At 36.2% G+C, this 14,338-nt stretch overlaps 1 protein-coding gene across 1 annotated transcript in view; it reads left to right on the top strand.

The window, feature by feature from the left end:
* Positions 1–1,078: 1,078 nt before the first annotated feature.
* COL4A4 (collagen, type IV, alpha 4) overlaps positions 1,079–14,338 on the top strand; it is a gene marked incomplete at its 3' end in the record, with an annotated part of 45,464 nt that continues 32,204 nt past the window's right edge. Inside the window, exons 1-3 of the mRNA XM_009700668.1 lie at positions 1,079–1,134; positions 3,655–3,694; positions 5,772–5,849. Of these exons, the coding sequence (XP_009698970.1) occupies positions 1,079–1,134; positions 3,655–3,694; positions 5,772–5,849 (174 nt within the window). The remainder of the gene's footprint in view (positions 1,135–3,654; positions 3,695–5,771; positions 5,850–14,338) is intronic.

Genomic DNA, 14,338 nt, shown 5'->3' with positions numbered 1-14,338 from the left:
AGCCCTCAATTTGAAATAACCAATGTGAATCATTTGCCAGATGTGTCTTATTACAAAGGATCACAGCTTTTTTCTTATTTGGGGGATGTAAAAGTTTGCACAGGAGCTGGCCATTTCTCTGGATGTGTGAAGCCTGAGCTTACAAAAAGGTTGGTGCAGCATGTTTGCACATAAAATTGCATATATGCTGTTGGACCTAAGTCAGAGGTCACGGATACACTGTGTAGTTAATTTACACATGCAAAATTTGACTGTCTAGGACTGCAGAGGCCTCTGGTCAGTCCTGTGCTTAGCGCTTCCAGTTTCCTAAACCCTGGCAAAAGCTGTGAAAAAAATATTCTAAAAATAAAGCTAAAAAACCCCTAGGTAATGTTTCCAACGATTGTCATCTATCCATGCATGTGGGTAGAACTCTTGAGCTGAAAATGCGTGTGGATTACTCTGCGTTCAGAGTAATCCTCATTTGCTCAGATAGACACACAGACACTGGTCCAGCCCAGAAGACACTGCTAAGTCTGGTCTTGAAACTATAGCCAATATTTTCTTGATTATTTTTTTTAAGTTCATTAGATCTTTACTGTACACAGATGTCACATCTTCTTTTTAAATGTCTTTAGCTAAAATCTTGGGTATGATAGCTTTTCAAGAAGTAAGGATGCAAGGTGCTCTTTGTTCATTATTTCACACACTGACTGAAGACTATCTCTTTTCTAGGCTGAAATCTTTTACCCTTTTTATGTTGATCTGTAATTTCATATATAGTCCCCTTGAAATAATTGGATTGCTGATAAAATAAAATGTGGCCTGAATAGGAATAATATAATGTAGTGCTAACATGAAGTTGTGCAGTATGACACATGTAAGCAGTTAAGACATATTTTGGTTATCCAGTAATTATTCATGTTTGCACATCAGATGTATATTTTAATATAAACAGGTTCAGAGGGGAAAACAACAACAGTATGGAACAGTGTTTATAGACCATCCACAAACAGAAGGAAAGAGAAGACCTGCTGGTTTTTAAAAAAAAAGAAAGAAAAAAAAAAGTGCTGCATATACAGATCCTCAGTCAGCGTGAATGGCATTAACAAAGGATTCGTTTGAACGGATTAAGTGGCTTATCACAGCTGCCTGGTGAGTTTTACAGATCACTAAATTTTTTAACTACAGTCACTGAGATATATTATTAGCTATCAATTTAACACTAATAAGAAATCACCAGTTAAATAATTTGTAGCCTGTCATAAATTTGATAAGCCTATACGATAATTTATTGTATTTGATTTTGATTGCTGGTCTGTAAGTTTATACCATTTAGATTTCAGGTACTACACTATTTAAGTAGTAGGAAACAGGAACTATAATTCTGAGTCTGTTTTAAGAGGAAAGTTATTCCTCCAATCTAGTGATGAATGTATTTGGAGAAGAAAAAGTAATGACCAACTCAAACCTGAATGCCTGTCCCAGAATAATGTTGCAGATGAGGGATAATTATTAAAAGGCACGAGGAAAACTTTTAGAGACTATGATGGAAATACTTCCTAGCAGCTGTGGCAGGAGTTCTGTCTGGAGGAAGATGATCCTTAGGAGAAGATTAGGATCACTGTGGCCTAGAATTTTCATAGTGGTGTGTGGGATCAATGATTCCATCTCTATAATATCTTCTAGGAAAAGTCAATCCAATTTTCCTTCTTTATAAAACTTCATGCACCAGGCTCTTTAGGAATGTGAACTTACGCTTTTCTAGTTGAGAACCTGGCCTAGCAAATGAACCTTGCTTGAACCTGACACCCTCGCTGCTAGGCAGTCTTCTGTTGTGCTAATATGCCTGAACTCTCTCCAGTGTCTTTTTCATGTTTATTTGGTTTGTGCAAACCCAGGCTGCTTGTTATTCGGGTGTTCCCCAATGTAGCAGCCTCCTACTCCAGCCATCTCTCCAAGGTAGCTCTTCTTGCCTTTTTCTGCGTTATTTGTGAATGATTTACCTCTAACAGTCTTGTGCTGATTTGAATACATAGGCAATGTCTGTCTGGCTTCAGGAGGCAGGGATTTTGAAATGACTGAGAACAATCTAGCAAACACTTGCCTGCCATGTATGACCAGAAAAAGGGGAGACTACAGTGCCATGCATCAAGAACAACATCATTAGATTTCCATTTCAGTTGTGCAACGGTTTCATGAGAACTTTGCATTTTCTTAAATGAAAAATAACTCACTTGGCCAACGTTGATATGGGAAAAAATATTTACAGAGTGCCTGCAAGTTCAGAAGGTTAGAAGCAAAAATGGCCTTAAATTAGTAACAGTCACAGAACAAACCAATGCTAATGTCTGCTACCTTGTTGAAGTGTTCCTGTGAAGATAAATTCTTTCTATACAAACTTATTTGATGCATTAAAGGATGAACTACTGGGATGCACAAAACTTCTCTACCATTTACTGCTGTAGCTGATAATCTGGCGATCTCACATTGTTTAATCAGTCCTTTGTTTCTCATTTAACAAGAGACAGTATGAGCTTCTGTCTTCAGTTACCACTAATTATTTTCATAAATATTTTGTTTATGTAAAATCTGTGTATTTGAAAAAAAGTAGCAGATGACACAGGTTTAAAAAGCGTATAGAATAAATGTACATAAATGGCTGAAATATGTTAAATTTGTCAGTATTGAATTTATTAGTATATATCAGTGCATATACAGATTATATAATTTGCAGTTTGTATCTATGAATAATTAATAATCAGGGAGAATAATCGTGGGTTTGCTGGCACAGTTCTCAGTGCTTCAAAGAGTTGACTATGTGAATAACATAGGAAAAATAGAGGCTGATCTCAATAGGACTTTGGGAAATTTACTAAATGCCTAAATATTTGCAGGTTGGAGTAATTTTGATACAGGCTTCACTATAGCCTGGAGAATAATACACAATAGTCTATACGTTATGGCCTTATCTAATTTATCATTTCATATAATGAGTGAGCACCTTAGTTCTCATTAATAATAATGTTAGTATTAATAATAATTAATGCTTGTTTCCTGTATTGCTGCAGAAATTTTGAGCTACCTTTTTGTTTTACTTTATCCTCTTTTTTTTGCATGTAGAAATCATAAAAGACAGGATTTCAACTTTGTAGTCCATCACTAGCAATGGTTGGCATGGAGCTAGGCTTTCCCAGCAGCTGGTCTGGAATCACGTGGCTATTTTGAGTGCTGCTTTGCTCCTTGCCTTCTCTTGCTCTCTCCCTGAGAGAGAGAAACAACACCAGATAACTCATTTTGCGACAGATACAGATCACCTCCATCTCTGCTCAATCTTCGCCCCATGGTTTCTGTGGAGAAATCTGTCTGGAATGGTGCCTTTCTGACCATTCCTAACTGTGGGATTGGAAATAGGTTACAACAGGGAAGTTACAAGGACTTTTACATAGTCTTATTCATGCCTATCTGTTTGTACTCAGTCTCACAAATCTAAAAAGACAAATATACGTAGCATATGCTGACCATTTCTTGATGGTGAGTACCCTTTATAAATATACTGTTTTACTATATAATCACCCCAAACAGGACTTAATCATGTGTATACACTTCTCACTTTTTAGAGGCTGGATGTTGGAATTTTAGTTTTAATTTAGCTTTCTCCTTCTTTCAAATCAGGTGGCTGCTGATTGTTTTTGCAGCACAAGAAATTGATGGGGTAAGTGACATTGATACTCACTTTAGACAGGTGATAGATAGGATAGTATAGTTCAAATAAGTAATGCTATATGCACCAAAATGACCTACAGTTCTGTGGGAAAACTGTGATGTTTCTTTCAGTATTTCTGCAGTTCTAACTTTCCTTTCTGTTCTTGTTGCTCAGCTTAACTATTTTGTAATTTTGTCCTTTGGATTCTTCTAGATTCTAACTTCGGCATCTTTAGGTGCTTTTGGAAAGCTGCACGTAAAAATACCTCTCTCATGCACCCAGTCTGTCTCCTTCCTCATGAAGTCCCTTCAATGGCTCTATATTATAGCACATATCAAAATCTAGCTTTCAAACCCTTCTCTGTATGTTAGCCTAGATCTTAAATGGGCCTCGCTGTACTTTCCCATCTCTCTGAAGCCAAAATTTCACATATAATATAGTCTCAATATCTACTTTCTTTTCCTCTCTGTACCGTCCTCCATATTAACCTTATGTTTGCAATGCCCTCACTGAAACTTCTATCAAGTCTGTCGTCTTTGTTTCTTTCAAACATTTAAAAGCTCTTTTTTGTTGGTTTTCTCCCAAAGTCATCCCTTTTTAGTTGAACTGTTGAAAATTGAAATGTTTTTTAAAAATACATATGTTCAATGAGAACAAAGGGTAACAGCTTACATGTTATTAGAAACTTGCATTCCATTAACATTCCAGCAGAGGCAAGTTTTTAATAACTAGATGAGAGACTGGTGTGGAGTAGATTAGTAGTTTCATGGGAAACCTAGTGTGTGAAAGAGAAGCAATCTGTGAGAGAGACCATCATACCCTCTTGTTCTGAGGTTTGGGAGTACCAGATATTCTAAAAATATTGTAGATAGAAAGAACAGAATTTTTGCTCCTTATCTAATATTTGTCAATGTTTTCTCCTTGAAAAACTGAAGTATGAACCTACAGTGTTTTGTTGGTTATTAAAACCAGTAACAAAACAATGTTGACCTTGATAAAAACAAAATCCACACTGAGCAAATATTTTCATGTTATCAGTGTTTACTTGTTTACCTAAATTGTTCTTAAATCTTTTAAGTCTTTGTCGAAACAACTTTTCAAATCCTTTTTGAAACAACTTTGATCATTTACACAATTTTGCTGAAAAAATAATGTCATCTAGTGGACATTCCAACCATCCAAGTTAGTTTATAAATGCATATGGTGTGTATAATTGGTATATGTTTAATACTACACTTTGGGAAATAGTGAAGAATAATAAAGTCATGTTCACTTACCACACAATAAATCTACTGAATTTACATTTTTTTGTGTTTTAGTTTCTCCTCGAATATGCTTTTTTTCCTCATTGCAATTTGATGAAACAAAGTAGTCACTTCTTTGCTATTAAGAGGACAATGACAGAAAGTTTTAATACAAGAAATAAGTAAATTAATAGTAGGCAATGCATAATTACACCATGCACATGCTTCTTTTTTCATTTAATAGACAGGAATTAAATACAGGGCTTTATCGCTGTATGGGCTTGTTGCTCTTCAGCCTATTTTGCCTTTTATCATTTAATTGTAGGTAAACAATCTAACCTAATGTGATGGGTTACACATTTCACATTATTACAAATTAAATTCTGATTCTGTTAAAATTTTTTCTAGATGCAGCCTATTTCTGTAGTTGTATTTAGCTGTAATCTTTAGCATTACTTAACATAACTTGCAGGTAATGTCTTTCACCTTCTACAGCAACAGTAATAAGCTTTTGCTTATTGCTTCTACTTTGCCAGCATGTTTATGCTGATGAGAAGTCCAAGAAGATTAGGAAGATTTTAAATGTATAGATGTGTGTATTCTATTAAGCAAGCATTGGAAATGGTTCGTATGTGTCAAGCTGAAGATCTACACAATATTCTGATGTTTGCTGCTATGCCAGATTTCTTCGTCAGAAAGAAATTGCCCTGTGGGTATGCAAGGGTAGCCAAATCTTTTGCCTTAAAAATCATCTAATTGGATAATATGTCCAGTTGACAGTATTTGATGAACTGATTGTTGTCTGTTGCGTATTGATAAATCTATAAACTTTTGATTTTTAGGGAGGATATGCATATATTGGCCCATGTGGGGGACAGGATTGTTCAGTTTGTCGGTGCTTTCCAGAAAAAGGATCAAGAGTAAGTGACGATTAGAACTATTGATAATTACTGTTGTAAATACTGTTCATTTTGTGCACATTGCTGTTCTTTAAAATCAATATGGTTGACATAAATCAATATTCAGACATAAACAAGTCTGAATATAGCAAACTAGCATAATTCTCTCACTGGTATGAAGTACAGCTATCACTGAAGAAAGTTAAGATTATTTGTAAACAAGTTTGCTTGTAAATTAGGTTTGTAACAATTGTGGCACCTTTTTTGTGTTAAGGATTCTTTGAGATCAATCTAGTAGTTAGACAAAGGTCATTCTTAATATATATTAAGTTTAGAAATTTATGCTTGTTTTCTACTAAGAGGTTGGTTAAAAGAGAATGTCTATGCCATTTACTAGTATGAGAGCTAAGGTGTTTCTTATTTGGGTTAGGTGATTCTGGAAGAGCTTGCAGACTTACTAGCTTAATGCACTAAGTATGAAAAGAAAATCCAAATTGTCTTTGCCTTATAAATAATTATAAAACATTGATGAAGCCAAGGCATTTTCATATTATACACTAAAATTAGTAACTGTGCATGTTGCTATTTGTTAACTGAAATATGGGCCAGTGATGACTAGTTTATCTTGGCTGTTCTTTCTCAAAATACAGATCTATATAGCGATAGCAAACAATTTAAACGTTATATGAGGAAAAGACTTACTTAGATACATGCCCTGATTAGTGAACAACTGAAAAACTGTTTGTTAGTGATGCAAATTGTTTTCTTTCAAAGTACAAATGTTAAAGGTTAGGGTTAAAAAGCTTGAACATCGTGGATCAGTTTTTAGAAGAGCTGCACGCCCCATTTGTCTGTGTACCACCTGAGTCACCAAAAAAGCAAGACACACCTTTTCCTTCCTGTGCTTCTGCAGTGAGCTGCATGCTTTGCTGTGTCATGATCACTGCCCTGGTGTCCTTGGATCCTATCCTAATCCTCCAGGATTATGTCTATATGAAAGTCCTCCATGCTGTAGGATTTTCATAATAGGGGCCTAGGATGCATCTATCTCTGTACCACTGTGTTAACAAAAGGGCACCCCAGGAAAAGTATTTTGACTAGCAGCATTGCAGTGTCTCTCTGTGCCACTGAATAGACTGTTTTGGATACCAAAAACCTGATCTGAAGTACCAATTAAAAACAACTGATTTTGAAACTAGAGAAAATTTCCCTGATTTTGGTTCTGTCTCAGTAGCCTGGAAGTTCTGAATCACACGCCCACAATCAGTCAATAATAAATACCCACTGCAGTCATTATGGCTCTTTCCTAAGCTGTCCTCCCCACCACAGGTAAACTGAACTGATTCAGTTTAGAAGTGTAATAAACATTTGAAAATAAATCCAATGTCATTATGCAAATGTGAGTCTGAGAATTCTACCATTTTCTGAAACAGCTCTGAAATACATATGCACACTAATGGATAAAGTCTCTCCAATGTAATATGAATTTATATATCATGCAGTCATTTCTGTTCATATGCAAGAAATAAAAGTACTTACCAGACTATACATGAAATATGTCTTAACTAAACACCACTTCAGATAGATTGTTGCAAATATTTTCTGTACTAATGTATGGTGATTAATTATTTTCTATAGGATTACTTAAGCTTTTTTTCATCCTACAATCCTGTTGATTTCTAAACTTAGCTGTGTTCTGCCTTTACACTCTGACACAGTAACTTTGCTCTCCTAGCTTTTGTGGAGGCTACCCATTACAAAACAAAGGATTTGTTTATCTTATTGTTGGTGTCCTAGAATGCAAAACATCTGCTTTATCTACTTTTCTGTCTGAATCCTGCTCCCAGGCTGGTTCCTCAGAGTTTTGCATCTTCCCTAATCATGTCTTTAAAGTGCAAGAAATAGATGATCATTGAAAGCCTCTGGTACTGTACAGTATGCAAGCCTAAAATTTCAGAAATGTACAGTTTATTAAATAATCCTCTGTGAAGAAGTTGAGATCAGGGCAACAGTATAAATTTGGTTGCCTAGCACTGTATTTTTTCCTTTTTCATTATTTAGCACAGGCTGGCTGTCAAAATTAAGGATGAGCTGGCCCCCTCAGCAAACATTTGCTGAAAGCACAAAAATATTTTAGAAAATTCATGTACTTGCTGGTAAAAGGCAACGGAACAATAATCTCATCCAGACTACCTGGAAAGCCAACCTTATAGCAGCCCTCAAAGTTAACAAGTCTTTATTCAGCTCTGTTAAACCAACAGCAGTATCAGGGCTTTTGCAGAGACTGAATGAGAAAGGCAGCATCTGAGTGAGCTACATCAGTATGTATATTGAGTTACATTGATATATGTAGACCAGTCCACCTATTTTTTATTTTTATTTTTTGTTTATTTTATAATCTCTTTTACCACAGGGAGTCAGGTGTAGAGTACTCCCTTCATATCTTCCACTGAACATGGTAATCTAAGGCTTACAGGGGAGCAAGGACAAACTGTCTCATTTTTGTATTGCTATTGTACTACTGTATCATCCATGTTAGAGACACACAAGGTCAGACCTATTATGAATTGATTAAACATGTTATTCAAACTCTTCCAAGAACTGCAACCAAGTCCTTCATTAGACTAGCTGGAACATGACCATTCGTAAGTTATTCTGAATCTGTTGGCTGAATACTTCCAAATATAGTTCCAGTTTGAATGGAAAGTTTCTATTAACTTTTATCTCCCCTAAAAAGTGTACTGGGGGAGAAGCTATTTAGCAAAGTGCTTTATTTGTAATACACCTGGTGGAATGCATAGGAATTATTATCCATAGGACAGATGCTCATTGTATCATAATGTAGACTTTATGCTAGATAGATGTCATAGGTCCAACTTACAAGTGATAGTTTAATATCTGAATAAGAACCTAAGCAGTTTGTTTTGCACATTGCTAATGGCCACTTCCCTACGTCTTTCTCCACACACTAATGAAAAGGGGATTTTTAGAGAAGTCAGAATATCTATCTGCTGATAAAACAGCAGTTGTGTTGTTTCAAAGTTAAGGTGTGCCCATCTGATAAGGGTTTCACTTTGTCAGCAGACTGTGAGGAAAATATTGTTGCTAGTTTCATTTGAGGGATTTTTGTTTACGTATAAAACACTATGACAGGTATTTGATGACACTGCCATTTTACAGATTTTTAGAATGTTACCTTCCTTTTTAGACTTCCAGTGGAAGCATTGCCCACTGGAAATTTAGCTAGTAACGTGAACAAACAGGTTATTTCTATGTTTGGCATAGGCTTACAGTCAATCCATAACAAAGATTTCAACTAAAATTAGGGTAGAACAAAAGTCTTAGATTTAATATAAACCAGCTCTGTTTATTTGTAATTACCAGTGACAAGTGAAGTGTGTTCACATTTTGTAAAACTAAAAACATTGTATGCTGTGTATGATGTAACTGTAGTCCTCATCCTTAATGTCTCTCCATTAAAATAGTAAAAAACTAGGGTAATAAGAGAATAGACACCTAAAATTAAACTCCTAAATATATTTAGGTTTATGAGTTAAGTAGAATGGCTGTCAGCAGTGTAGTATACTCTGAAGTTTCCATAGGAAAATCCTGCCCTACTGTCTTTGGCATAATGACCTTTCTTTCTATCCATTTTTTTGAATGCCATTTAAGTATGATTACTTGAAGCTGTGGTTACCAGGACAGTGTAAGAAAACTGTGCAGCTGACTCATTGCAATGGGAATTAAGACTTTGCCTTCTAGTTGCCCATTTGAAAATATTTTAAATGTCAACATAGAAAGCCTTTCCTCATTGTAAGTGGACAAGACAATTGAGGTTTTAGCTAGAGAAAAGATGACCATGGGACTAAGAAAAGGAAACTGCCATGGCCATACTTGAATGCATTGAAATTGAGTAAGTTGGAAGAAAAGTAGGAGCAAATAGCTGAACTTTTACTTAATATTTATATAAAACCAGTATACTTATGCATTGGTTGCTATATTGGGTTTTAGAAGAGCTTGTGTACCTGTCATTTTTTATTTGTCTCAACAGATTTGCACTACTATTCATTAGCAAGAAATCACTGTCTGAAAAACATTCTAGTTGCCATTGCTAGTTGTATACCTCATTCTGATATCATTACAGTTGTCCACATCACAATGGAAATTCGACTTCTGTTTAATTAGGATTACAGTCTTGTTGGAATTAGTTTTATGTTATAATATTTACCTCTTGATGTCCTGTCACAACTCAAAAGGACTCCTTCTATAGGGCACCATTAAAACATGCTGTTAGAGCCCTTTGCACATACCGTGTGCTACTATACCTATTCATTTAAGAACTATAGAACAGATCAATGAGGGGAGAAAGTCATTAGTGAAAGTGTATATGCCAGTAACCATTCTACATGATTTTTAGTGCCAGCCTGGAACAACTGAGACTTTCTCCTGCCTTTCTTTCCCAGTCAAGATGTATGGTCTTCCGGTAGGCAGTAGCAGCCAATGTTTTTAATTAGGGGTAAACAGCAACTTCATTGTTTTAGACTTTTTTCCCCCTGTTCCTCTTTGGTCTCCCATAAAGTCCATGATTTTAATTTTCTCACAATATGTCCAACAGTCAGTGAAGCCCCTCCTCCACTTCCTCCTTTTTCTCTAACTTGGGAAGTCGTTTCCTTGATAACTGCAGTGTTGTATCAGAGGCCTCCAAAAACACTGGCTGCTCTAACAGAATTTAGATAGTTAAAAAAATGTTTGCAGTTAGCACTGACCGATTGTAAACCTGTCCTGTGCCGACCCCACAGTTTGATCCCATTCAATTCCTTTGGCTTTGTTTATAGAGTTAAGTAGATTTAGAAAGCAAGCGCCTATTCATGACCCAACCTGATCTAGTTTCTATGAGATCATGTGAAATGCCTGGAGCAAAGTGAATAATAAATATAACTCAGCAAGACCAATGTTCGTTCTTTTGCAGATGAAGCGAGTGGCCTATTTTCATACTAGTGTAGGAGGGAACCTAGCAAACAAATCTAAGAGGAAGGTCTCACATTTTCTGGCATATGAATTGTAAGGAGTAAGCATTCACAGAGATGCTAAGTCAGTTGGTTGTCACAGGTAAGTTAGAAAGTCAGCTGATGTATACTTCAGGGCAGTGGGGTAAGAATGGTGAAATTTAACAGTATAGTATGTCTGTCTTCTGGCATCACTCCTCTTGTAACATCTCCCTAATAGATCTTGTGGGTTGTCACATCTCCCTAGTAGATCCTGTAGGTTAACTGTGTCCGATTTACAGCACAGTGTAAACATATTTAAGATTCACTAACTGGAAAACTGCAAATTCTGTCTGTTTTGGGGAGTCAGACACATTTATTAAATCATACTTTTTTGCATGTCAGTTTGCAATGGCAGTCTGTCACTTGCATGGAATATCCAGCACTTGTATTTGAATTTTCAAGCTGCGCACTCATGAAACGAATATGTAAAATCCACCTATGTGATCTCAAATACATGTGCTTAGTTGAATTGACTATCAAAGATGTATGCACACTAGCATCTGAGGAAACTTAGACCCTCACACTTGTTGATCATTTTTCCCAGTCTATTAGCTATGATATAGTTTTAAAATAGAAGATGCCTGAGAGCAGTTACAGGTTTCTGTAGCATTTCTATTGCATTTCACTTACATTCGCTGAGAACCATAGAAAACCAGACCTAGACAAATGAGACCTCTCAATCTATATCTGAAGCAGACCACACATTTTTTTGTGACTGGGCAGAGCAGTGGGCAGTTCTGTGGCTCCAGAGTTAGGATTTGAACTGGTAGGGAATTAAGCCCACTTACCAGAATTTGGAATAGGAACAGGAACACTCCATTCTCCTCACTGTAAGGTGTCTTTGAGGCTGTTCTTCATATACAATGTCCAGCTACAGCATCTGTAAATAGGCATTTTTCATATTAGACATGTTTCCAAATTTTTCAAGTTTTGATCTTGTTAAATTGTCCTTCCTTTTGGTCTTGAGCATCTTACTTTCCTAAATACTTTTGGTTCTCCTGTCCCACCATACTAAAAATAGTGTTTTTCTCAGTTGCTGCAAATTGGCAAGCTTTTCCATATGAGGCAAGACAAAACTCTACAAAATCATTCTTTTTCATAGATTTGAATCAACCAAAAATTGCCAATCAATGACTTGTTTCAATAAAACTAATCAGAGCAAAAGTTAATTTTATTTTATTAGCTAATCTGATGTTAATTATTTGTGGTCTAAAATCATTAATTTGCAGCTCTCTGCTTTCAACCATTAACAGTGTTTCTTAGAGTTTCAGTGCCCAATTATAGCTTGTTCAGTGTTTGTTTAACACAATAGTGACACCCACTGGCTTATTGGATACTTTTTCTTTCCGTGATTTCACAGACTTAAAACACAAAACAAAGTACGCAGTGAAAAATGTTTTCAGCACTTCACTGTGACTTGTTGTGCTTCTGTGATGTGTCACTGAATATTAAGCTGCATCATCAGGTACTATGTTCCTGTAGCATATTGGATCATTGAAAAATATGATAAAAGAGCATAGAATTTTCCAGTAGTTTGCAGCATGATCCAGATGCTGAGAAAAGTCAGGCACTAAGAGTTACTACTGCATTTAATCGGCTGAAAATCTGACTATAAAAAAGTTATCTAATACTGAAAAGTCATTACACGATCTGCTGTTTCTGAACAAACTGAGAATAAAGTACATGTCATATACTAGTCTGACCTTCACTCCCTGTTTAACCCACAGTCACAGAAAAATTTGCTCTATTAAGGAAAAGAGAGTGGATTTTATGCTGAGTTGTGTGCTTTCTCAGATTTATCTCACCTTGATAAAGTTAATATTTAGAAGGTTTATTTTTGAGCCTTGCCTTACAGTGAAAATAGCTTTGGTCTCAGTCCTACACAGTTACCGTGGAGGAGTGGAAACTTCCCAGAATGGACACCCCTACAGGCCCTGGAAGCTGTGGCTCTGCTGTGTAATAGCCCTGCTCTTCCAAAAGGGGAGAGGACATGGATAGAGGTTAGAGCAGCAGCAGATGCTCGCACCTCACTAAGCATATTACAAAAGAAAACATCTGTCTGTGAATGCCTTTGTGTGCACTCCTCTCTTGCCCCCAAAATGCTCTGCTTTCCTCCCTTTCTCTGTCCTGCTCCTGGTAAAATGAGAAAGTCTGGTTACAAGCCAGTCTAGAGCAGAATGAAAAATGGCACTATATTATTTGCCTACAATCTGATTCTGTGGAGTTGCTGGGCATTTTCATTTTTGTTCATGTAAACAGAAGGTAAATGCATTTCACATATCACTGGTACATCCACATAGCCTGTAATAGAGGGTTCTGTCCTAATTGAAGGCAATAACTGTATTTTTGACTTTATCAAGAATGAGAAGCAAGACAGAATTCACTCTAGTAGCATGAACCAGTTTTTTTGATTTTCAATTAAGACTCCTTTAAAACATTGTGCTTTCAGACAATTAGGTGCTCAGGGCACTCTCAAAATCAGATGCTCTTTGGTGTCTCAGGCAACCAAAATAAGTAATTCCAAATAACCTTGACCATTGCCTTTTCCAAACAGTATTAAATGCTTTGCTGCATGATTCTGAAGTATTTGCAGTCTTTGTCTTAGGAAGCATACTTACTTAAAAAAAATAGTCTTGTTTTGTCAAAAGTCAGTTTCTTACTGCAGGTCAAGCCCAGGATATGCTAAAATAACAGACCGTAGTCTTGGCATGGGTAGTTCCTGACCTAGACAATTAACAAGGCATTGAAATCCTAAAGGAATTTATTGGCATCAGATGGCAGAGCAGGCATAATATTCTGTTCATTTTAACTGAGCTAATTTGTCATTTCCACATGAGCATGACTACCTTCATCCTCTTTATTTGTACAGCTGTCCTGAGACTGTAATGCTGTGGTAGTCACATTGGATGGGCACAAATAATAGATGTGATAATAGATGTTATGACATGGTATCAGTTTGGTCTTAACAAAGCTCCCAGTCATTATTGGTCTTTGAGCTGAAAGAAAGAGAGACAATCCACCAGCTTCGCATGGCATGCTAAAGTTGTATCAGCTGTCAAACCTATTGTGAATTCTGGATTTGGTGACTCTGTTTCATGACTTCACTAGCTCCTACTGAAGACATAAACCTAGGAGTCAATTAAATTCACAGAGTAGCAACTAACGAAGACATTTTATCAGCCTAAAGGACTGCATGTCCTGGAAGTGTTTATTGGTTAATTACGATGGATAATTACCATAGAATTCATACAGTATCTCAGCTTTTTTCTGAGTACTATCAAAATCATGTTTCTTCAACTGTCCGAAGGATATAACGGGATTTGAAAATTTTCTCTTTCAACCCTTGAATGCAGAGCATATACACTATGAATTAAAAATAGTAAAGTTTCTGCAGAAACTTGTTGCCAACAAAATGCATTTTAATGACAAAGGCATTAGAGCATTAGTGAGAAATAACTTACA

The sequence above is a fragment of the Cariama cristata genome, unplaced genomic scaffold (genome assembly GCF_000690535.1).
Source record: "Cariama cristata isolate BGI_N322 unplaced genomic scaffold, ASM69053v1 scaffold4275, whole genome shotgun sequence".
In the NCBI taxonomy this organism is placed as follows: Eukaryota; Metazoa; Chordata; class Aves; order Cariamiformes; family Cariamidae; genus Cariama; species Cariama cristata.
This window is presented reverse-complemented; position numbering and strand designations above follow the sequence as displayed.